This window comes from Salmo salar, chromosome ssa06, assembly GCF_905237065.1.
Source record: "Salmo salar chromosome ssa06, Ssal_v3.1, whole genome shotgun sequence".
Taxonomy (NCBI): Eukaryota; Metazoa; Chordata; class Actinopteri; order Salmoniformes; family Salmonidae; genus Salmo; species Salmo salar.
This window is the reverse complement of record NC_059447.1, coordinates 34,931,491-34,956,716: the sequence shown is the minus strand read 5'-3', so window position 1 is coordinate 34,956,716 and position 25,226 is coordinate 34,931,491. Positions and strand designations below refer to the sequence as shown.

The 25,226-nt window shown below is 44.6% G+C and overlaps 1 protein-coding gene across 1 annotated transcript in view; it reads left to right on the top strand.

Moving 5' to 3' along the window:
• grin2ba (glutamate receptor, ionotropic, N-methyl D-aspartate 2B, genome duplicate a) overlaps positions 1 to 25,226 on the top strand; it is a 95,872-nt gene that overhangs the window by 16,220 nt on the left and 54,426 nt on the right. Inside the window, 1 exon segment of the mRNA XM_045720417.1 lies at positions 18,734 to 19,333. Coding sequence (XP_045576373.1) covers positions 18,734 to 19,333 — 600 coding nt within the window.

The following is a 25,226-nucleotide window of genomic DNA, read 5'->3' as shown; positions in this document are numbered from 1 at the left end:
ACCATTCCAGTGTTTTACTTGCTATATTGTATGTACTTCGCCACCATGGCCTTTTTTTGCCTTTACCTCCCTTATCTCACCTCATTTGCTCACATTGTATATAGACTTATTTTTCTACTGTATTATTGACTGTATGTTTGTTTTACTTCACGTGTAACTCTGTGTTGTTGTATGTGTCAAACTGCTTTGCTTTATCTTGGCCAGGTTGCAATTGTAAATGAGAACTTGTTCTCAACTTGCCTACCTGGTTAAATAAAGGTGAAATAAAATAACAAATAAATAAAATCCTGACGTGCAGGTTTTTCTAAGAGGCTATCACTGCCATAGTCCAGCCTCTCTTCCCACTGGTATTGAAATGTCATAGTTAATGGACACTTTGCTGGAGTGACCCCGCCAGCCAGCAACCCCTGCCACCCTAAGGAATCAGAAGGATTGATGTGACTAGTAGTTAATATTAGAAGTTATTGATTGGACTGTGTTAGGGAAAATTGCCCCCAGGAGTTTTCCTAGCACAACTGCCAATAGAAACCTAATTCTCCCCTGAGAGATTACCATCCAGTTACTGTCAAGATCTGTGAAATGTGGCAGCAGTGAGTTGTGAGTGTTGGGCACTGCAGACATATATTTACCACTGAGAGGAATAACTGGTTGAGCCTCTCTCTGACCTATATTAGGGAGAGGGAGCGATGTCTTGATGAAACAATGACACACTCAAGGATGTTACATTGTATAGAAGTTGCCACACTGTAACCAGCATCGAGTAGAATTGAAAACAGGGGGGTTCAATCTCAACACGCTCGTCAAAGTGTGTGATACTATAATATCTGAGAACAGCCAATGCAGAACAACATCATAATTTAAAGCACTCTGGTACAAATAATCGCATGTTTTCAATCAATTTCACATGTAACTCTCATTGATTACTGAAGCCAAACATGGTTGAGAGCTAATGAATATTGTTTATCAAGGTTGGATTATAAAAGTACAGCACCACCGCTTTGCCCTGTGGATGTCACCCTCCCACAGATTAATTTGCACAGATTTAGTCTAACCACTGTATTATAGGGAACACTGAGTTTCTCTTGTCATTTTCTATTTAGTCACATCTGCTGCTTAACTGCAACACAACTGAGTTTCAAACCCCAGGTTGAATACATGCAATATTTTCAGTATTTGATTTAGATTTTTCCCCCTTCTGACTTTTTTTTTTATCTGGGAAGCAAAGTGAATAATTGTCAGAACTTATTTTGAATCTCTTCTCAACCGCCGCTCAGCCATGGAAGCGACAAATTTCAAACACAGTGGCTGCTTAAACACCTCAGTGCAAAGTGTCCCAAATTCAACAAAGTTAAACTGCCTGGTAATGTGGATTACCTGCTACATAGTTCCGGGATGCACCTCCCCCTTGATAAATACAGACGGTACTCACTTCACACACCTTGACTTTTTCCATATTGTGCTGTTTTACAGCCTGAATTTAAAGTGTATTACATTTAGATTTTTTTGTCACTGGCTTGCACACAATAACTCATAATGTCAAAGTGGAATTATGTTTTTCAAAAATTTTACAAATTAATAAAAAATGAAAGCTGAAATGTCTTGAGTCAATAACTAAGCCTAAATGCTTAACAAGTCATAATAAGTTGCATGGACTCACTCTGTGTGCAATAATACTGCTTAACATGATTTTTTAATGACTACTTCATCTCTGTACCCCACACATATAACTATCTGTAAGGTCCCTCAGTCGACATTGAATATCCCTTTGAGAATGGTGAAGATATTAATTACACTTTGAATGATGTATCAATAATTCACCCAGTCACTACAAAGATAGAGGTTTTTCCTAACTCAGTTGCCGGAGAGGAAGGAAACCGCTCAGGACAATGAGGCCAATTTTGACTTAAAAACAGTTACAGAGTTGAATGGCTGTGATGGGAGGAAACTGAGGATGGATTAACAACATTGTACAGTAGTTACTCCACAATACTAACCTAATTGACAGAGTGAAGAAAGCCTGTACAAAATAAAAATATTCCAAAACATGCATACTGTTGGCAACAAGGCACTAATACAAAGTGTTATGTTTGGGCCAAATCCAAAACAACACATTACTGAGTACCACTCTCCATATTTTCAAGCACAGCGGTGAATGCATCATGTTATGGGTTTGCTTGTAATTGTTAAGGACTGGGGACTTTTTCAGGATAAAAAAATTAATGGAATGGAGCTAAGAACAAGCAAAATCCTAAAGGAAAACCTTGTTAAGTTTCCTTTCCACCAGACACTGGGTGATGAATTTACCTTTCAGCAGGACAATAACCTAAAACACAAGGCCAAATCTACACTGGAGTTGCTTACCAAGAAGACTGTGAATGTTCCTGAGTGGCTGAGTTACAGTTTTGACTTACATTTGCCTGAAAATGGTTGTCGAGCAATGACCAACAACCAATTTGACAGAGCTTAAAGAACTTTGAAAAGAATAATGATAAATGTTGCACAATCCAGTTGTGGAAAGCTCTTAAGAACTTACCCAGAAAGACACAGCTGTAATCACTGCCAAATGTGATTCTAACATGTATTAAAGCAGGTGGTTGAATACTTACAGTTGAAGTCGGAAGTTTACATACACTTAGATAGGAGTCATTAAAACTTATTTTTCAACCACTCCACAAATTTCTTGTTAACAAACTATAGTTTTGGCATGTCGGTTAGGACATCTACTTTGTGCATGACACAAGGAATTTTTCCAACAATTGTTTACAGACAGATTATTTCACTTATAATTCACTGTATCACAATTCCAGTGGGTCAGAAGTTTACATCCACTAAGTTGACTGTGCCTTTAAACAGCTTGGAAAATTCCAGAAAATTATGTCATGGCTTTAGAAGCTTCTGATAGGCAAATTGACATAATTTAAGTCAATTGGAGGTGTTCCTGTGGATGTATTTCAAGGCCTACCTTCAAACTCATTGCCTCTTTGCTTGACATCATGGGAAAATAAAAATGAATCAGCCAAGACCTCAGAAAAACTATTGTAGACCTCCACAAGTCTGGTTCATCCTTGGGAGCAATTTCCAAACGCCTGACGGTTCCACGTTCATCTGTACAAACAATAGTACGCAAGTATAAACACCATGGGACCGCGCAGCCGTCATACCGCTCAGGAAGGAGACGCGTTCTGTCTCCTAGAGATGAACGTACTTTGGTGCGCAAAGTGCGAATCAATCCCAGTACAACAGCAAAGGACCTTGTGAAGATGCTGGAGGAAACAGGTACAAAAGTATCTATATCCACAGTAAAACGAGTCCTATATCAACATAACCTGAAAGGCCGCTCAGCAAGGAAGAAGCCACTGCTCCAGTTTGCAACTGCACATGGGGACAAAGATTGTACTTTTTGGAGAAATATCCTCTGTTCTGATGAAACAAAAATAGAACTGTTTGGTCATAATGACCATCGTTATGTTTGGAGGAAAGAGGGGCAGGCTTGCAAGCCGAAGAACACCATCCTAACCGTGAAGCACGGGGGTGGCAGCATCATGTTGTGGGGGTGCTTTGCTGCAGGAGGGACTGGTGCACTTCACAAAATAGATGGCATCATGAGGAAAGAAAATGATGTGGATATATTGAAGCAACATCTCAAGACATCAGTCAGGAAGTTAAAGCTTGGTCGCAAATGGGTCTTCCAAATGGACAATGACCCTAAGCATACTTCCAAAGTTGTGGCAAAATGCCTTAAGGACAACAAAGTCAAGGTATTGGAGTGGCCATCACAAAGCCCTGACCTCAAACCTATAGAAAATGTGTGGGCAGAACTGAAAAGCGTGTGCGAGCAAGGAGGCCTACAGACCTGACTCAGTTACACCAGCTCTGTCAGGAGGAATGGGCCAAAATTCACCCAACTTATTGTGGGAAGCTTGTGGAAGGCTATCTGAAAAGTTTGACCCAAGTTAAACAATTTAAGGCAATGCTCCCAAATACTAATTGAGTGTATGTAAACGTGTGACCCACTGGGAATGTGATGAAAGAAATAAAAGCTGAAATTAATCATGCTCTCTACTATTATTCTGACATTTCACATTTTTAAAATAAAGTGGTGATCCTAACTGACCTAAGAGAAGGAATGTTTATTGGGATTAAATGTCAGGAATTGTGAAAAACTAAGTTTAAATGTATTTGGCTAAGGTGTATGTAAACTTCCGACTTCAACTGTTTCTCGTCAAGATATATTAGTGTTTTATTAGTCTTTGTGTTTTTTTAAAGTTTTTTTACTAATGTTAGAATTTGTAGGGTTGTGAATTCTGAAGGTACTGTATAACATCTCCATTATTATCCTATAACATCTTCCAATACTGGACCAAGGGAGTTTTCTGTCAGGGGAGTCGGCAAGCGTGAATGTATGTGGGTATCAACGTATCAGTGTTTTTCTATGTTACAGTTGGCATCGGCAGTGAACAGCTTGGCAATTAATTAACCATGACCAGAGAGGAATGGGGGAGGGGGGGTGAATTAAAGTTGGTGGCTGAGAGGAGTGCTGGGAGGAGGTGCAGTGGGGGAGGTATGAGGGTGGAGGGGGTGGAGAACACAGACTGTAAATAAAGCCCCTATAGGAAGACGATGGGGTGCTAAATGAAGCCACAGCCACAAATATTCACCACCTAGAATGCTGAGACAATTAGGCCACGTTCACACCGCCAGACAGACCCTGATACGTTCACACCGCCAGACCCTGATACGTTCACACCGTCAGACAGACCCTGATACGTTCACACCGCCAGACCCTGATACGTTCACACCGCCAGACCCTGATACGTTCCCACCGCCAGACCCTGATACGTTCACACCGCCAGACCCTGATACGTTCACACCGCCAGACCCTGATACGTTCACACCGCCAGACCCTGATACGTTCACACCGTCAGACAGACCCTGATACGTTCACACCGCCAGACCCTGATACGTTCACACTGTCAGACAGACCCTGATACGTTCACACTGTCAGACAGACCCTGATACGTTCACACCGCCAGACCCTGATACGTTCACACCGTCAGACCCTGATACGTTCACACCGCCAGACCCTGATACGTTCACACCGCCAAACCCTGATACGTTCACACCGCCAGACCCTGATACGTTCACACCGCCAGACCCTGATACGTTCACACCGCCAGACCCTGATACGTTCACACCGTCAGACAGACCCTGATACGTTCACACCGCCAGACCCTGATACGTTCACACTGTCAGACAGACCCTGATATGTCCCCACTGCCAGACCCTGATACGTTCACACCGTCAGACCCTGATACGTTCACACCGTCAGACCCTGATACGTTCACACCGTCAGACAGACCCTGATACGTTCACACCGTCAGACAGACCCTGATACGTTCACACCGTCAGACAGACCCTGATACGTTCACACCGTCAGACAGACCCTGATACGTTCACACACCGCCAGACCCTGATACGTTCACACCGCCAGACCCTGATACGTTCACACCGCCAGACCCTGATACGTTCACACCGCCAGACCCTGATACGTTCACACCGCCAGACCCTGATACGTTCACACCGTCAGACAGACCCTGATACGTTCACACCGTCAGACAGACCCTGATACGTTCACACTGCCAGACCCTGATACGTTCCCACCGCCAGACCCTGATACGTTCCCACCGCCAGACCCTGATACGTTCACACCGTCAGACAGACCCTGATATGTTCCCACCGCCAGACCCTGATACGTTCCCACCGCCAGACCCTGACACGTTCACACCGCCAGACCCTGATACGTTCACACCGCCAGACCCTGACACGTTCACACCGCCAGACCCTGATACGTTCCCACCGCCAGACCCTGATACGTTCACACCGCCAGACCCTGATACGTTCCCACCGCCAGACCCTGATACGTTCACACCGTCAGACAGACCCTGATACGTTCACACCGCCAGACCCTGATACGTTCACACCGTCAGACAGACCCTGATACGTTCACACCGTCAGACAGACCCTGATACGTTCACACCGCCAGACCCTGATACGTTCACACCGCCAGACCCTGATACGTTCACACCGTCAGACAGACCCTGATACGTTCACACCGCCAGACCCTGATACGTTCACACCGCCAGACCCTGATACGTTCCCACCGCCAGACCCTGATACGTTCACACCGCAGACCCTGATACGTTCACACCGTCAGACAGACCCTGATACGTTCACACCGCCAGACCCTGATACGTTCACACCGCCAGACCCTGATACGTTCCCACCGCCAGACCCTGATACGTTCCCACCGCCAGACCCTGATACGTTCACACCGCCAGACCTTGATACGTTCCCACCGCCAGACCCTGATACGTTCACACCGTCAGACCCTGATACGTTCCCACCGCCAGACCCTGATACGTTCCCACCGCCAGACCCTGATACGTTCCCACCGCCAGACCCTGATACGTTCACACCGCCAGACCCTGATACGTTCACACCGCCAGACCCTGATACGTTCACACCATCAGACAGACCCTGATATGTTCCCACCGCCAGACCCTGATACGTTCACACCACCAGACCTTGATACGTTCCCACCGCCAGACCCTGATACGTTCACACCGTCAGACAGACCCTGATACGTTCCCACCGCCAGACCCTGATACGTTCACACCGCCAAACCCTGATACGTTCACACCGTCAGACCCTGATACGTTCACACCGCCAGACCCTGATACGTTCACACCGCCAGACCCTGATACGTTCACACCGCCAGACCCTGATATGTTCACACCGCCAGACCCTGATACGTTCACACCGTCAGACCCTGATACGTTCCCACCGCCAGACCCTGATACGTTCACACCGCCAGACCCTGATACGTTCCCACCGCCAGACCCTGATACGTTCCCACCGCCCAGACCCTGATACGTTCACACCGCCAGACCCTGATACGTTCCCACCGCCAGACCCTGATACATTCACACCGCCAGACCCTGATACGTTCCCACCGCCAGACCCTGATACGTTCCCACCGCCAGACCCTGATACGTTCCCACCGCCAGACCCTGATACGTTCACACCGCCAGACCCTGATACGTTCCCACCGCCAGACCCTGATACGTTCACACCGCCAGACCCTGATACGTTCCCACCGCCAGACCCTGATACGTTCACACCGCCAGACCCTGATACGTTCCCACCGCCAGACCCTGATACGTTCACACCGCCAGACATTTACATTTTACATTTAAGTCATTTAGCAGACGCTCTTATCCAGAGCGACTTACAAATTGGTGCATTCACCTTATGATATCCAGTGGAACAACCACTTTACAATAGTGCATCTAAATCTTTTAAGGGGGGGGGTTAGAAGGATTACTTTATCCTATCCTAGGTATTCCTTAAAGAGGTGGGGTTTCAGGTGTCTCCGGAAGGTGGTGATTGACTCCGCTGTCCTGGCGTCGTGAGGGAGCTTGTTCCACCATTGGAGTGCCAGAGCAGCGAACAGTTTTGACTGGGCTGAGCGGGAACTGTGCTTCCTCAGAGGTAGGGGGGCCAGCAGGCCAGAGGTGGATGAACGCAGTGCCCTTGTTTGGGTGTAGGGCCTGATCAGAGCCTGAAGGTATGGAGGTGCCGTTCCCTTCACAGCTCCGTAGGCAATCACCATGGTCTTGTAGCGGATGCGAGCTTCAACTGGAAGCCAGTGGAGAGAGCGGAGGAGCGGGGTGACGTGAGAGAACTTGGGAAGGTTGACCTGATACGTTCCCACCGCCAGACCCTGATGACACACTCATTAAGTGAGTGAGAGAGAGTGTGTTTTGTGGCTCAAGGAGTAGAGAGAAGGTGGACTAGATAGCTACCACCATAGCACTAGCCTAATGATCCTTCTACCCATCCCGTCATTTAAGATCAATGGACACATACTGTGAGTGTGGGATAGATGGCCTCTTCTGGCTCAAACCTCCAGGACAAGAAAGACGTGGTATATTGCATCGTGTCGACCGTGATAAAGATCAGTCAAGACCAATGTGAAGGCATGAGGGAGAGTTGTGGATGGATGTGATCAGTGGCTCTAGAGAAACAAACGCGTAAGCCAGTAGAAAAGGTTCAAAAGATCTTAAAGCTTTCCACAGGTGAATGAAATATGGCTGAAGCCTAATGATGATTTACATAAGAGTTGCCACCGTATACCGTCTAAAAGTTCTTAATTAAAGGTCAATGGACACTATCTAACAAGGCCATACAAAAACATGCATAAGACATAAGTAAGAAACGTTTCAAAGTCTTGACACCCTGCTATCCTGCTTTCATTCACATTTACATGTATGATGTCCAATTAAAGGGTTACCCTGGGTTTACTGAGGAGAGGGCTCATTCCTGGTGGTGGTTGGCTCCAGCTCCCCCTGCCCTCCCAGAGCTGAGTCAGGAGTCTGAGGAGCCCGGCTGCATGCTAGAGGACCAGCCCCTGGGTTTACTGAGGAGCCCGGCTGCATGCTAGAGGACCAGCCCCTGGGTTTACTGAGGAGAGGGCTCATTCCTGGTGGTGGTTGGCTCCAGCTCCCCCTGCCCTCCCAGAGCTGAGTCAGGAGTCTGAGGAGGCCGGCTGCGTGCTAGAGGACCAGCCCCTGGGTTTACTGAGGAGGCCGGCTGCGTGCTAGAGGACCAGCCCCTGGGTTTACTGAGGAGCCCGGCTGCGTGCTAGAGGACCAGCCCCTGGGTTTACTGAGGAGGCCGGCTGCGTGCTAGAGGACCAGCCCCTGGGGTGCAGGCCGATCAGCCACCTTTCATGTTGCTGCCATTGATTGGGCTTCGTTGAGGAGGAGAATTGATGTGTCTTATGAAGTCGGGGATACGAGGAACAGAATCCCCCATGGCTTCTTAGGGCACGAGCTACTAAGCCCTGATCTACAGTAGATACCGTGTTTGTGTCCATTTATCCGAGGTAAAGGATGTGTAATTGAGAAGGCGGTATGGTTATAGATGACTGGCTGGGGTAGTGTGTGAGTGTGTTTCTACATGTTCATTACCTAAGGTAAGGGCATTGTATAGTGTACATAAATTGATTATTGCATTGTATATGTACGTATGCATCAGTCAAAGTGTTGGTGTGTGTGGGTGTGTGTTTCTGTGTGTGCTTGTTTATGGCTGTGTGTTTGGCTGGGGTCTGCATTGCCAGTGTGTGCCAAACCTTAAAGAATCACTCAGTGAGAGGGACTAAGGAAGGGAGATGTGGAGAAGACAAGGGGAATGAAAATAGAGAAAAGGCGCAGTTACACACACACACACATTCACACACACGGTAAAACATCTGACCTGTACTGTGAGTAGAATGGGGGAAAAAATCCACAAAATGTGCAGTGAGTTATATAGAGAGGAAAGTAAGGAATAAGGGAAGTTTAAATGTACTTTAAACTTTTCCTAGTTTCATTTTACCCCTGAATACGCATTCTTAGTCTGTCTCCTCTGTCCTGCCACCATTCTCTTTTTCACACTGTTCCCTCTCTTATTTTCTTCTGTCCCTTAAGTGTATCACAGCTCTGATCTAACTTTGGTCCTGCCTCTCTATCTTCATAACTTTCTCTCTTTCATTCAATCTGCCTCCCTCTCTTGCCAGCACACTCTCTCTCTCTCTCTCACCGTTTTTAATTAAAATCTCTCTGCATCAAGGGATTCCGTTGTAGCTGTGATTTAAATGGGAGAATGACATAAACCTAGCATTACTGTCAGACCAAAGCAAATTCCATCAATTTATGTGAAATTTGCTGTACTGGCCATATATACACTGCATATCATTTTTTCCCTTACTATTATTTTTTAAAACAAACTTGCCAAAGCAACTCTGTAATGAAATGTTACCACACACACTGCCTTCCTACTGTACCACCTTGCTGTGTGAAACAAAGCACTTTCCCCCCTCCTAGGCATTTTGCCCACCACCTTCTCCCCACCCCTTCACTCACTGTGGACTCAGTCTTGGGTGGATGAGGTCGGGTCTTAATAAATCAGGATGTTACCACCGGCACTAAGGCTAGTTTTTAATTAAAACTGGGAATCAGTCGAGCCGTATTATGAATTGTACTCTGCCACGAGTGAATAAAACATCACTTCTCTCCTAAACATTTTTCTGAGAGTTGGGCGCGCTGTGCTGACAGTGTTATGAAAGAGTCTGGGAGCTTAGTGCTTGCATAAAAATAATAACTCAATAGTGAGGCCCACAGCCATTAGGGTCAACACCATTATATTACACAAAACAGCTACGAGGGCTTTAGCGCTGCTGCTAGGCCAGAGTGACGTAGACGCACAGGTTTCACATCGTGACACTTTGATGATGTTTAAAGTTGTGTCAGTTGATGATACCGAAACACTTTCACACACAACATGATTATTATGATGCTGATGATCAGGTACTCTTGTCCACTGGCTATTTCCAACACAAAACTAATGTGAAACATTTGCTTTTCAAACACAAACAATTGCTCAATATATTTAGGGCCATTCATAAAAAGAGGTGAGCAGGGAAACCTATTCTCCACCTTTCCCTTTTGATGGGCAGAAATGAAATAAATACCATCTATGGATATATTTATATGCAAAAATGTTTTTTTTTTTAAAGCACCTCTTGAAAGTATCACCGGGTTGAAGCGTAACAACTTGTCTACTTCAATGGTCCTTATTGCTAATTTATGACCTTTTGGTGTCTGTGAGTACAACTGACACCGTCCCAGAGAGAGCAGGGATGAGCCAGCAGATGAAAATTAGCCCCGTGGAGCATAGCGAATAGGAAGCGCTTCATGAATTCAGTCAGAGGATGACTAACTGCAATTCAATCTTACAGCTTTTCACAAGCAAACTTATGAATGCTAATTGTTTCATAATTGAAGGTGTTGGCGGACTCACTTCACTGACTGTGGTGATGCAAATGAAGTCCTCTGGCACTCGTAACTACTGCCACAGAAAACTCAGGCGGGTTTAACCTGGTGGGAGTCACATCACCTTTTGCACACAGGCCTCTATGTTTGTACCGTCATTTGCATTTATTTGCATTATGAATATACTATAGGTAAGCTGTTCCATTTGGTATGTAACTAATGATAAGAAAAGTTTTGTTCTGTACAGCTAGCTATGAATCATCAGCCAATATAATGTGTGGCAATACACTGCAATTACTCACCATTATTTAATTGACTTTCTTTTTCTAGATGATATCTTGATAAAGAGTACAGAAAGTACAATGTCAAAGATATTCTACTTTGTGTTGTGCTTCTTATCAGTGCTTGATTTGGACTGAAATAGGTGTCGGTACTCATTTTGGGTGCCGCTACTGTTTACATTTAGGTGCAGGAGCTAATATTCTGTAGGAGTAACCGGAGCACAAGCAGTAGAAAATAGGAGGTTCTGCCCAGGTCAAGCACTGCTTCTTATACAGTAGTTCATGGAGGTGGGTCTCTTAGAACCGTACAACGAACACTCCAAACAAAGTGTGTTTGATTGAAATATTACGATAGTTGTCACACAGGTACCATGTTGGAGTGACAGCTCCAGATGTGGTGGTGCTGTCGACGGAGCTGAGGCTTACTCTGCGGCGTGCCTCGTGGCTGAGTGCTGGGTGGGATTAAACACGGGACATCTATTGGGAAGCGCTCCTGGATGTCATTATCCTCGTGGGGAGTCTCATCATTGGCTGGGAGCGGAGACGCACACGGCCCTGGAAGACGGCTGGAGACATGACAGCCGTACGCCTGCAAGAAATAGTGATGATCATAAAAACAATGGCGGAAATGAGATACTGAACTGGAATCCTAGTCTCCTGCGACTCTCACAGGGGTTTAAACATTCTGCCAAAACAGATGCTCCAGAGCTGAATTACACCCTTTAATAATGTAACCTATCTCACACCTTTGCAATGTGTGCCGGGTTCTCCAAATAACATGTCCCATGAATTAATGCTTACAATTAATCACAATCCATTAATTAAAACGTTAAATGAATACTTGAAAATGAAATCCATCAGTCATTCACCTGAGTGGAGAACAAAGTAACGTATTACTATTTGACCATTATCAGAGATAGAAACGTGAGGAGTTTGATACAGGTCAGGAGATAGCTGTTGTTATTGCTCTGGTAGAGTTAACAGCTATCACACACTATATTGAAGAACCCTGGTCACCATCCATCCAATCTGTAACCAAAGCAATATTACAGTCCAAGCCTCTTGAAAGTCAGTTAGGACACTGTATCTATGCACTCAATTAGTGAACTAGTTAGGACACTGTATCTATGCACTCACTAAGTGAACTAGTTAGGACACTGTATCTATGCACTCAATAAGTGAACTAGTTAGGACACTATATCCATGCACTCAATAAGTGAACTAGTTAGGACACTGTATCTATGCACTCAATAAGTGAACTAGTTAGGACACTGTATCTATGCACTCAATAAGTGAACTTTTTCGAAGCCGTAGTAGCCATTGGGAACAGAATAGAGTTGTCATCCTCAATTGTTAGTTTGTCGTACAGTAAGTCTTAGTATCACAAGGTCTGGGATGTTTTGTCCCTTTGTCCCTTCGTCCCTTTGTGCCTTCGTCCTCTGCCTTTGCAGGGGTGTAATGCAGACAGACATGGACACCACAGTACTGAACTGGATCAGGTTGTGCTCTTGCCTAAGCATATTTCAGGGTACCATTTTAATTCATTTGACTGTACACAAGAGCTGTTGGTTTTCACTCATGGGAGGCAGATTTTGAGCGGGTATCTATATCCCCATATCTTCTTTTAAGCAACTGCTGCAGCACCAAATTCAATTCAGACCATTTATATCCCTGCACGCAAGAAGGACAAATACAATATTTTCAAACTGTTGTCTCTCTTTCACACACACACACATGCACACAAAGGAAATATCCTGCACACCTACTAATCCAAAGACAGGATCCTGGTTCCAAAAATAACAGCTTGGAATGAGATGGATGGAGGAGGACAGATTATTGCGGCTCTGGTCTGTGAAAAGCTGTCAATAAAACACATTTAAAGTGATTACCGGGCCGTTATTGGCACGGGGGTCACTCTGGTTTTCTCACCATTCCAAAAGGCAACACTTTGAAATCATACACACCTGTAAAGGATGTTTAAAATGGAAATAGGCCAGCTGAAGTGGAATTGCTCACGTACACTGATAAGCATATGGGGCAGTGAGCCCACAAGTCAGGGAGGAGATTAACTTTTCTCCTCCAATCAGAAGAGTGGGTGTAAATAGAAATCTAAGAGTTATTACAGGACCAACTGCTTACCTTCATGGTTGTGTCAAAACGCATTACACAACTTCAGGCGTTGTTTAGTACTTTTCTCCTTCAAGACACTTGATATTCAGACAAGCCACAGATATTGGGTTTTGTTATAACATATTATAACAATCGAATCCTTCTCCACCTGAAAACAGATTAAGATACAAACTTCATGGCTTCTTTTGGAGAAAATGTTTGGGTCTTTGACACAATTTCTCAGTACTGCAGTACTGTTACGAGTTCCGGGCAAAGATAGTGTATGAATACACGGGTCATAAACAGTTTAGACGTGCTGTTGTCCTCCGAACTCTCCTAAATATCAAAGCAGGCAATAAAAATGACATATTGTATTTGTTCTCCGTATTTATGCAAACATCCCGACTGTCAGGCCTGACACAATGAGAAAAGAGAGAGAGAGAGCGATTGGCACTCCAACATCCTCTCTCTTGAAATAGACACCATTATGCACTCAATGACTCTCGGTAAACATGTGAATGTATGCCTGGCTGTGTATGGTAATGAGGGGGCTGTGAGTGGCTGCTGCAGAACATCACGTCCAGACCTCAGGTTCAAATAGACCCCCCTCTTCCTCCCCAGCAGCCAGCTAAAGGCCATGCATGTACTTTTCCACTAGAGCAACATAGTTCACTCCTCTCAGCGGTTTGGCCCTGTGTTCTAGGGGCCAGCTCATCCCCTCAGGGACCTGATAGTACATGCTGCTGTCACAGACAAACCTCACCTTTTAGATAATACTGGGAGTCAATATTCCCCTGTATTGTATACTTTGCCCAACATCACTTGTGTTGTGACTGTAGAAAGCAAATGCGCATGAATTATAAATGACAGCTTTTGATAGCTTCTCCGTATTATGAATTTCCAGGAAACACAACAGCGTGTGTGTGTGTGTGTGTGTGTGTGTGTGTGTGTGTGTGTGTGTGTGTGTGTGTGTGTGTGTGTGTGTGTGTGTGTGTGTGTGTGTGTGTGTGTGTGTGTGTGTGTGAGAGAGAGAGAGAGAGCGCACTGTACTACTGTTATTTTGTGTGTTAGGCTGTCTTTTGCCAGTGTGATGGCACTCCATTACAGTACCAGTCAAAGGTTTGGACACCTACTCATTCAAGGGTTTTTCTTCATTTTTGCTATTTTCTACAGAATAATAGTAAAGACATCAAAACTATGAAATAACTATGAAATAACACATACTGTATAGTAGTAACCAAAAAAAAGTGTTAAACAAATCAAAATATATTTTCCAAGTGACTACCTCATGAAGCTGGTTGAGAGAATGCCAAGAGTGTGCAAAGCTGTCATCAAGGCAAAGGGTGGCTACTTTGAAGAATCTAAAATCTAAAATAGATTTGGATTTTTTTAACACTTTTTTGGTTACTAGATGATTCCATGTGTGTTATTTCATAGTTTTGATGTCTTCACTATTATTGTACAATGTAGAAAATAGTAAAAATAAAGAATTACCCTTGAATGAGTAGGTGTGTCCAAACTTTTGACTGGTACTGTATGTCAGTGCGTAAACGCGAGTGCCCGTCTAATTTCTGGGCTATTTTGACAAGGCATGCTCGCCACCATCACTCCGGCCCCGTACTAGTTGTAATTGTGTGATTTATGGCTGACGAAGGCGTCCAATTACAGAGCCATAATATCCACGTCATGCCTCATATCCTAACAGTGTCTCTACATCAGTTGAGCTATGTTAGCCCAAGCTTTCATTAATGACAAGTACACGTTTTATAGTCCATTTAGTCCCACTTATTACCTGGGGTTTTTCAGGGAAGTAACCACCAGTAGCAGTCGGCAGACATTCCTAATTAGTCGGTCGTTTGGATTCAGTGTTGGGTGGGGTTCTAGTCACATGGGCCGAGCGCTGCAGAGTTTAGCCCCTAGGCTGGTATCAGTGTGGGAGCCTATCTAGGGGTCCATCGGTGTGTAATTGATATCGCAGTGTGCTTTGGTGCGTTAAATAAACCAAATGGTGGGTGAGACGTCTTCAGGGCTTGCTGTGCGGTCTTCTCTTAGACTTCTCCTTCTGTTATGTGATCAACCTTTGTGTGCTTTAAGTGCCGTTCTGGGAATTATAGAACTTCATGGGTTCATCATCTGAATGGACATTGTGTATACAGTGAATGTGTAATATGTGCCTGTGTGTGTGTGTTGGTGTGTAAAATGGACCCATTGCAAGGGTACATTGATTGCTTATCAGAGTTTGCGATATGCCAGGGCACATCAATGTGTAGGAATGGGCAGTGTGTGTGCATGTGTGCATGCGTGCGTGCGTGCGTGTGCGCATGTGTGTGCGTATATATCTCTGTGTCCATCAACAGTGTGTGGAGAGGCCTATGCTAATTGTTGCCATGGAAACTGAGTGCTGCTAGAGAAGTACAGATTCAAAGGAAGCATCTTCCTTTTCCTCCCCCTCTCTCTCCCATCCCTCTTTCTTTTCTCAGTCTATCTGCTGCCATTCCCCTCTCCCTTTCCCCTCATTCTTTCATTCAGTCTCCTCTTCCCTCTCACTGCTTTCCATCAAGGCCCACTCCAGCTGACTATCCTCCCTCTCTTACTCTTTCTCTCACCTCCTCCATTCTCTCTCCATGAATCTCTTTCTCTGTCTCTTGGTGTCCCTCCACCTCCTCATATGCCTTACATTTAGCAGATTGTCTGTATTTCTATTCCCTCCCTCCCTCCCTCCCTCCCTCCCTCCCTCCCTCCCTCCCTCCCTCCCTCCCTCCCTCCCTCCCTCCCCTGCTCCCTCTCCCTCTCTCTTTAGAGGAGTGTACAATTGACAATTAACACAGGGACCTGTAATTAGTGCTGACGAACCTCCAGCAATTAGTTATCCTAAAGAAGTATTTTTGTCATCTCTACACACCTCGCCCTTTCATCCCCCAGCCTCTCAATCTCTCCTCTCTCTCTTTCCCTCTCTATCTTGCTCACTGTCTCGTTCCTATAGGGTTTGTTTGTTCAGGATTTGTCTTTTTACTCCCTCTGCCTTTTAAACTTTTTGCTTTTGTTCCACGGTGAGTGTGCACACACACACGCACACACACACGCACACAAACACGCACATGCACGCACGCACACACACACGCACGCACGCACGCACGCACACACACACACACGCACGCACGCACGCACGCACACACACACACACACACACACACACACACACACGCACACACGCACGCACGCACAGACGCACGCACGCACGCACTCACACGCTATTACAACCACCTACACAATATTTAGGAGCCGCTGATATGCACGCTCACATACCCACAAATATCATATCCCCCCCATAAATGTTCAACTCCCCTGTTATTGTAGTGGTGATAGGTTAGAATGTCTTGGGGGTATGATATTTGTGCGTCTGTAACTTTCTCACTAATCATTATTCATGATTCATTCAGGATTATCCGTAATCATGTTAACATCCACATTAATGTAGAATTGTTTAGAAACGTATTCTATTCTTATTTACAATTAAAGTGACTCCAAAATGACCCAAATGATTTACAATTCATCTCTATTGGGTAAAACATTGTCTGAAACACAACCAAAACAAACTTTCTAGTCACGAGCTTGATGGAATCTGGAACCAAGTATTTCACTTTTTACTATTTTAATACACATGTAAGTGAATTTGTCCCAATCATTTTGATCCCCTAAAATGGGGGGGGGGGGACTATGTACAAAAAGTGCTGTAATTTGGAAACGAGTCACCCGATATAGATGAAAATACCATCAAATTAAAGCTGACAGTCTGCACTTTAACCTCATCACCATTGTATCATTTCAAATCCAAAGTGCTGGAGTACAGAGCCAAAACAACAAAACATTTCCCAATACTTTTGGAGCTCACTGTATAGTTTTTCAAATACGATATGTTTAACTACTTTTTCTTCTCACTTTGTCATTCTCTCTCTCTTCTTCCTTCCCTCAGACCCCCCCCTGCATCACTGTTAATGAAGGTCTATAAAAAATAGAGATACAGTATGTGGTCATTCAAGTAAAGTGTTGGATGGAGAGAAAATGAGTGTTTAGATAAAATAGGACAGAAGAGAGGAGGGGTGAAGATGCGGAGGGTATTGAGACTTGTTATTCGCCCGGGGCATTCATCACTCCCTCCCTCAGAATCTGTCCATCTTTCTGTCTGTGTATCAGGGAGCCAGTGTTCACTCATCCCATCAAGCCAGTTCCTCAGTCAACATGCATCTCTCTCTCTCTCTCTCTCTCTCTCTGCTTCTTTCTCGTCCTATCTCTCCCTCTCTCCTTTGCATTTCCCTCTTCCCTCCTCCTCTTGCCTTCTCTCTTTCCTCTCTTCCCTCCCTGTCAGGGATTCAGCCACCCATCCAGTGGGAGATTTTATGTCATCCATAATAAAGACCATTATCCTGCTTGAAAACAACCCTCATGAAATATTGATCAGTATGAGTGTATGTATACCTTGTATCCATGTGTGTGTGTGTTTATGCACTATTGATGTACTGTATGTCATATACAACCTGTCCTAGCTAGGTTTCCATCCAATTGGCGACAGATTTTCATGTGAATATAAAAAAAATCAGCATAAAGAAACCAGTGGTGTTTCCAGTGAAATGTACTTTTCGCTTAAGTTTTCATTTACCGAATAAAAACCTGAAGTTCAATGTGTTTCTACGCATTTTAAACTCTACTGATATTTTTGTCACAAAAACTGTTGTATTAAATAGCAACTGTGCCTACTCTGGTCATGACACATGATCTCTAGCTAACTGTGCCTACTCTGGTCATGACACATGATCTCTAGCTAACTGTGCCTACTCTGGTCATGACACGTGATCTCTAGCCAACTGTGCCTACTCTGGTCATGACACATGATCTCTAGCCAACTGTGCCTACTCTGGTCATGGCACATGATCTCTAGCCAACAGCTCACAGATACAGTGAGGGTAGTCTACATGATGACATTATTATGGATAAACAGCAGTCAAGCATCAATCATCGTGTCAACAGAATAAGACCCTTGATATTTATTGGAAAGGTGCATCAAGATCACCGTGCACTTTCACCACAATGTGAAGTTCGTCATCATTTATTTCATCTGTAGCCTAATAAACAGAATGGTTTCCCGAGTCATAGTGGGAGAACCACACACCATATCTCTCCAAGTTTACTTCGATATGATGGTTATTCTATCAATATTTGCGCAGAAAGGCGTTTCCACCACCATTTCTCGCATAATTAATATTTCCAATGACAAAAAAAACATGTACAACAAAAAAAGATCTGTCAGCATTTATAAACTTCCAGTTTCCATCACAGCTGTAGTGATTTTTTTATATGGTATGACTTTACTCGCATAAAAACTGTAGATGGAAACATGGTTAGTGACCTCTCTCTCTCTCTCCACATTGACCTCTCTCTCTCTCTTTCTCTCTCTCGCCTCCCTCCCCCCAGGTATTACATTCCCACTCCTCGATTATGCCTGTCTGCGGCTGCCACAGCCCCTCCCACCCTCAGGAAAGGCGAGCGTCCCCCACGCCCCTGCCCCCCCAGGAGGTGAGACGTCCTCCCCGGCGCCGTGCGGCCCTCTCCTCCCTCTCCCTGTCCCTCCTGGGCCTCCTGATGTGCCTGTTCCACTTGCCCCCCGCCTGTTACTCTCGCAGAGACAAGGGCGGGGGCGTGGCCCACTACATCCCCATGGCCCAGCCCCCCCACCACCAGGTGCTGCCCAAGCTGGTGCAGGGCCTCAGCATCGCCGTGGTGCTGGTGGGCAACTCTAGCGAGGTGGCGTTGGCGGGCGCCCGGGAGAAGGACGACTTCCTGCACATGCCGCTGGCGCCCAACGTGGAAGTGCTCACCATGAACGAGACGGACCCCAAGAGCATCATCAAGAGCATCTGTGACCTGATGACAGAGCACTGGCTGCAGGGCGTGGTGTTCGGGGACGATACGGATCAGGAGGCCATAGCCCAGATCCTGGACTTCATCTCTGCACAGACACACATCCCCATCCTGGGGGTCCGCGGGGGCTCCTCCATGATCATGGCTGCCAAGGTACAGTGTGTGTGTTTCTATGTGTACTGTGTGAGAGATCGAGAAAAAAAGTATGAGCAATGTTTTTATCTGTTAGTGTTGATCCTCTGTATTTCATTGTTGTCTTAAACAATGATCTGTTCACAAATGAAGCGGCGACGGCTTTCTGGTGCAACGTCGTTACCACTATCAGATCAATACTGGTTCATTCATGGGAAAACAGGTGCAGAGGTTTGACAGAGAGCAAGAGGGGTTGTTTCCTTTGAAGAAAAATGAAAAGAGTGGGGAAGTTGGAGACAGGATCAGCGTGGTGCGATAGGAGGGAACAGGAAGACAGGGAGAGAAGACGTGCATAGAGAAAGAAAATAATAACTCAAGTAGACTGGCATGAGAGAGAGAGAGAGAGCGAGAGAGAGAGAGAGAGAGAGAGAGAGCGAGCGAGAGAGAGAGATAGATAGATAGATAGATAGATAGATAGATAGATAGATAGATAGATAGATAGATAGATAGATAGATAGATAGATAGATAGATAGATAGATAGATAGATAGATAGATAGATAGATAGATAGATAGATAGATAGATGAAGCTGTACTGTCACCAGACACACAGTGTTACCTCGGCATGACAGAGTTCCACTAGATCCCTCTATGGCTCATCCCTATGATATTTCTCCCCCACCCCTTTTCATTCTATTCACTTTAACCATGTCTAATGGGATGAAGCAATCTGGTCCTGCTTTATCTTAGCCGGCTGTGATCCGCGTGCTACTGGACAATTCTTTTCTGCAGAATAATCAACTTTTATTCAGCCTGAACAAACACAACTGTTCAAAATGGGCTCCCAGAAACTCCTAGAATTTCAAACAGCCTCCAAAAAAAATCTGCCCGGAATGAGGCCGTCCGCTGGGCATTCCAACTGACATCACGTGCTTTCAGCACAACGGGTTCCACTGTGGATAAAACATTATCTCTGCTCACCCTTCCACGTTTGACCCTGCGTCAACAGGGTCCACCAGTAAACATGACCCACCATGACACACTAGGGCCACCAGCCAGCCATTCACCCCCCCCTATATCCCCATGACACACTAGGGCCACCAGCCAGCCAGCCATTCACCCACCCTATATCCCCATGACACCATGGAGGATAGCATTGGACAGTCAAATGACATTTACCCCACACATCTCTATCGACAGGTACGACATCCACTGACCCTGCCCCTTGTGCCACGGCCATACATACGTGTCACTGACCCCATAGTATATCCTACACACATAGAAATATTTATGATACACCACCCGCCCGTCTTAAACGTGTAAACATGATGTATGTTATTGTTCATAAAGAGGTGTACGGGGTATGCATGCAGACTGAAGGTATAATTCATTAAGAGCACGTGCCCTCCATGCGCCAGGAACACAGGCTTGTGCCGCTGCTGCTAAATGGATTTCCCAGGCCGGAAGCCAACACAGGGCCCAGGAGAGAGAAATGGAGCCACATCCAAGGCCATGCTAGTCTCCGTCTCCGAACGGATTTGTGTCTGTTGTTTAACGGGCTGAAACAATATTGGTTGAGAATATGGTAGAATAAGAGCGAGAGAAGGAGAAGGAGAGGGATGGTGAAAGAACAGCCTCTCCTCCTGAGAGGGAATCTTGGGGGAAAGATGGACAGCAGGTGTGTGGAGAGGGTGGCACTAAAGAAGCTAGCTGCTGGAAACGTGGCAGACAGAGTGAGACAGCAGCACAGACTGGAGGCGTGAAGGAGCAAGGAGAGGCCCCGTAGCTGGGAAGAGAAAAGAGAGAGAGACATAGAGTGAAGGTAAAGTAAAAGGTTGAAGCAGATAGCTTCAAATGTGGTGTAACGCTTGAGGAACTAGACTGAAGAAAAATATAAACGCAACAATTTCAATGATTTTACTGAGTTACAGTTCATATAAGGAAATCTGTCAATTTAAATTATTCATTAGGCCCTAATCTATGGATTTCACATGACTGGGCAGGGGCGCAGCCATCGGTGGGCCTGGGAGGGCATAGGCCAACCCACCTGGGAGACTGGCCCACACACTGGGGAGCCAGGCACAGCCAATCAGAATGAGTTTTTCCCCACAAAAGGGCTTTATTATAGACAGAAATACTCCTCAATTTCCTCAGCTGTCCGGGTGGCTGGTCTCAGATAATCATGCAGGTGAAGAAGCCAGATATGGAGGTCCTGGGCTGACATGGTTACACGTGGTCTGCGGTTGTGAGGCCGGTGGGACGTTCTGACAAATTCTCTAAAACGACGTTGGAATCGGGCTTATGGTAGAGAAATTAGCATTCAATTCTCTGGCAACAGCTCTGGTGGACGTTCCTGCTGTCAGCATGCCAATTGCACACTCCCTCAAAACTTGAGTCATCTCTGGCATTGTGTTGTGTGACAAAACTGCACATTTTTTCTTGATATGCTACACCTGTCAGGTGGATGGATTATCTCGGCAAAGGAGAAATGCTCACTAACAGGGATGTAAACAAATTTGTCCCCAAAATTTGAGATAAATAAGCTTTTTGTGTGTATGGAACATTTCTGGGATCTTGTACTTCAGCTTATGAAACATGGGACCAACACTTTACATGTTGCATTTATATGTTTGTTCAGTATAATAAGCTTCGGAGAATGGACAGAGCGAGATGGGGGAAAAGGAAGTGTAAAAGAAGGTGTTTATCTCTCTCTCTCTCCCTCTGTCTCGCTCACTGTTGCTCCCTCTTTCTCCCTCTCCTTCTTTCTCCCTCCCTCCCTCTTTCTCTCTCTCTCTATCTTTCTCTCTCTCTCTTTCATACAAGGCCAAATGCCGCTGATGCAGTTGGCAAGGCAACCCTTTGCTTACCTATACAGCAGGATCATAAGTGAGACAGAGAGCCGAGGGGAAATAAGATATTTTCATAGCTGATGTCTGGATTAGAAAACAGGAATGGTGCTGAAATAGTGCACAGAGTTGTATCTACAGTGGATTTTGGTGTGGTGTTGTGAAATATACAGTATATATATCTATATATTTTTTATTGTGAAATTGAAACCAAGGGATGGGTGACGGATAGATGGATGGACCAAAGGCTGGTGTTATAGAGGAACAGAGGCAAGGTGCAACAGCTGGTGGGTCTCAGACAGTGTCACCCAGGAACGAGGGAAAAGATGGTTGAGGCGGAGAGAAGAGAAAGATGGATAGAGGGAAGCTGTACTCACATCTGTATCAATGAATAAGATGGAAGAGAGAGAAGGGTGAGAGATAAGTGAGAGAGGAGCGAGTGCATTACTGCATGACGGAAGGAGAGAGAGATAGAAGGAGAGATGGAGTGCGAGAAGGAAAGGGAGATAGAAGGAGAGAGAGATGGAAAGAGAGAAGGAAAGAGAGATGGAAAGAGAGAGAAGGAAAGAGAGATAAAAGGAAAGAGAGATAGGAGAGAGAAGGAAAGAGATATAGAAAGAGAGATAGAAGGAGAGAAGGAAAGAGCGATAGAAGGAAAGAGAGATGGAAGGAGAGAAGAGAGATAGAAGGAAAGAGATAGAAGGAAAGAGAGATAGAAGGAAAGAGAGATGGAAGGAGAGAAGAGAGATAGAAGGAAAGAGATAGGAGAGAGAGATGGAAGGAAAGAGAGATGGAAGGAAAGAGAGATAGAAGGAAAGAGATAGAAAGAGAGATAGAAGGAAAGAGATAGGAGAGAGAGATAGAAGGAAAGAGAGATAGAAGGAAAGAGATAGAAAGAGAGATAGAAGGAAAGAGAGATGGAAAGAGAGATAGAAGGAAAGAGAGATGGAAAGAGATATAGAAGGAAATAGAGATAGAAGGAAAGAGAGATGGAAGGAGAGAAGAGAGATAGAAGGAAAGAGATAGGAGAGAGAGATAGAAGGAAAGAGAGATAGAAGGAAAGAGAGATAGAAAGAGAGATAGAAGGAAAGAGAGAGAAGGAAAGAGAGATAGAAGGAAAGAGAAGGAAAGAGAGATAGAAGGAAAGAGAGATGGAAGTATGCAGATTGAAGCAGTCTGGGAAAGATCATTCTTCCATGGACTAGAGTTGCTGGTACTGTATATTGCTACAGTACCTAGCTTACATGCCAATCACTCTATTTAGTGATCATCATTAGCCTCTTAATCTAGCACAATGGGTAACATATTGTTTAGCTTAGCAAAAATGATATCAAGTCTTGTGAAGATATTTCTAGATGTGCTACTTGACAAGTCTTCAAGGTTAACTTGATAGCTTGACAAATAGCTGGTGATGTAGGTTATCACCTCAGAGCATCCTACTGGATGAACAGCAGTTTATCTAGACTACACCAGCCAGCCAGCCAGCTAGCCAGCCAGCCAGCCAGCCAGCCAGCCCAGACTTCAATATGGAAGAGATTGCATCCTCACCTACAGTGGTGCTGGGATTTAAATATCACAACATCAGCAATAAATGCAAACGGGAAAAGTAACTAAATGACCCCCGAGGAATCTAATCCAATATGAATCACGGTCTCTACACATTATTTATCAGCACAATCAAACAACAGAAGACGTGCGTGGCACCATAAATATTTGATTTGCACTGCACTGTCAATCTAACTACACTGTCCAATTTGCAGTAGCTATTACAGTGAAAGAATACCATGCTATTGTTTGAGGAGAGTGCACAATTATGAACTTGAACATGTATTAATAAACCAATTAGGCACATGTGGGCAGTCTTGATACAATTTTTTAAACAGAAATGCAATGGTTCATTGGATCAGTCTAACACATTGCACATACACTGCTGCCATCTAGTGGCCAAAATCTAAATTGTGCCTCGGCTGGCATAATACATTATGGCCTTTCTCTTGCATTTCAATGATGATGGTTCAAAAAAAATACAAAAAACGCATGTTTTTTTCTTTGTATTATCTTTTATCAGATCTAATGTGTTATATTCTCCTACATTAATTTAACATTTCCACAAACTTTAAAGTGTTTCCTTTCAAATGGTATCAAGAATATGCATATCCTTGCTTCAGGTCCTGAGCTACAGGAAGTTAGATTTGGGTATGCCATTTTAGGCTAAAATGGAAAACAGGGGTGGATCCTTATTATTAAAAGACCATTGATTCTCCACACACTCACTCACTCACTCACTCACTCACACACACACTCTCTCTCTCTCTCTCTCTCTCTCTCTCTCTCTCTCTCTCTCTCTCTCTCTCTCTCTCTCTCTCTCTCTCTCTCTCTCTCTCTCTCTCACACACACACACACACATGCTAACACACATCACGGTCACCATTGCTGTTCATATTTATTAGGACTATTTATTGAAGCTGCTATACATAGTCACTTCTCACTATACTACTTGTATATAACAGTCATCATAATTTGGCATAACACATTTTATACATCCTACTGTATATATGTCTCATAACTACTTTTGATAGCTTTTTTTTCTTGTACTTTTTATTACTACTCTTGTAAATTTGGACTTTATATTGGGCATTTGATTCTGAAATAATATATTGATATTGTATTGTTGAGGAGAGTTATCAAGTAAGCATTTCACTGTACTGTTTACACCTGTGTCCGTGACCAATAAACTTTGATTTGTTTGGAAATAGCCCCCTCCCTCTCCCTCTGGTGTTGTGTAACAGTGAGAGTCTTGTGTAATGCTAACCGCTAGGTCTACCATGATGAACAAAACAAGCCTTTTTATTTAGCCTGTCAAGGTGTGACCAATTAGTTCTTGTTCCTGCCTGGCTGCATTAAGGGTATTTTTATTTCCAGTGTTTACGTTACGGTGATTACTGTGGGTGTTTATGTGTGTGTGTGTTTATGTTTGTGTGTGTGTGAGCATGTGTGTGTATGTTTGTTTATGTTTGTATGTGTGCATGCATGCGTTTATGTGTGTGTGTGTGTGTGTGCGCGCGTGCA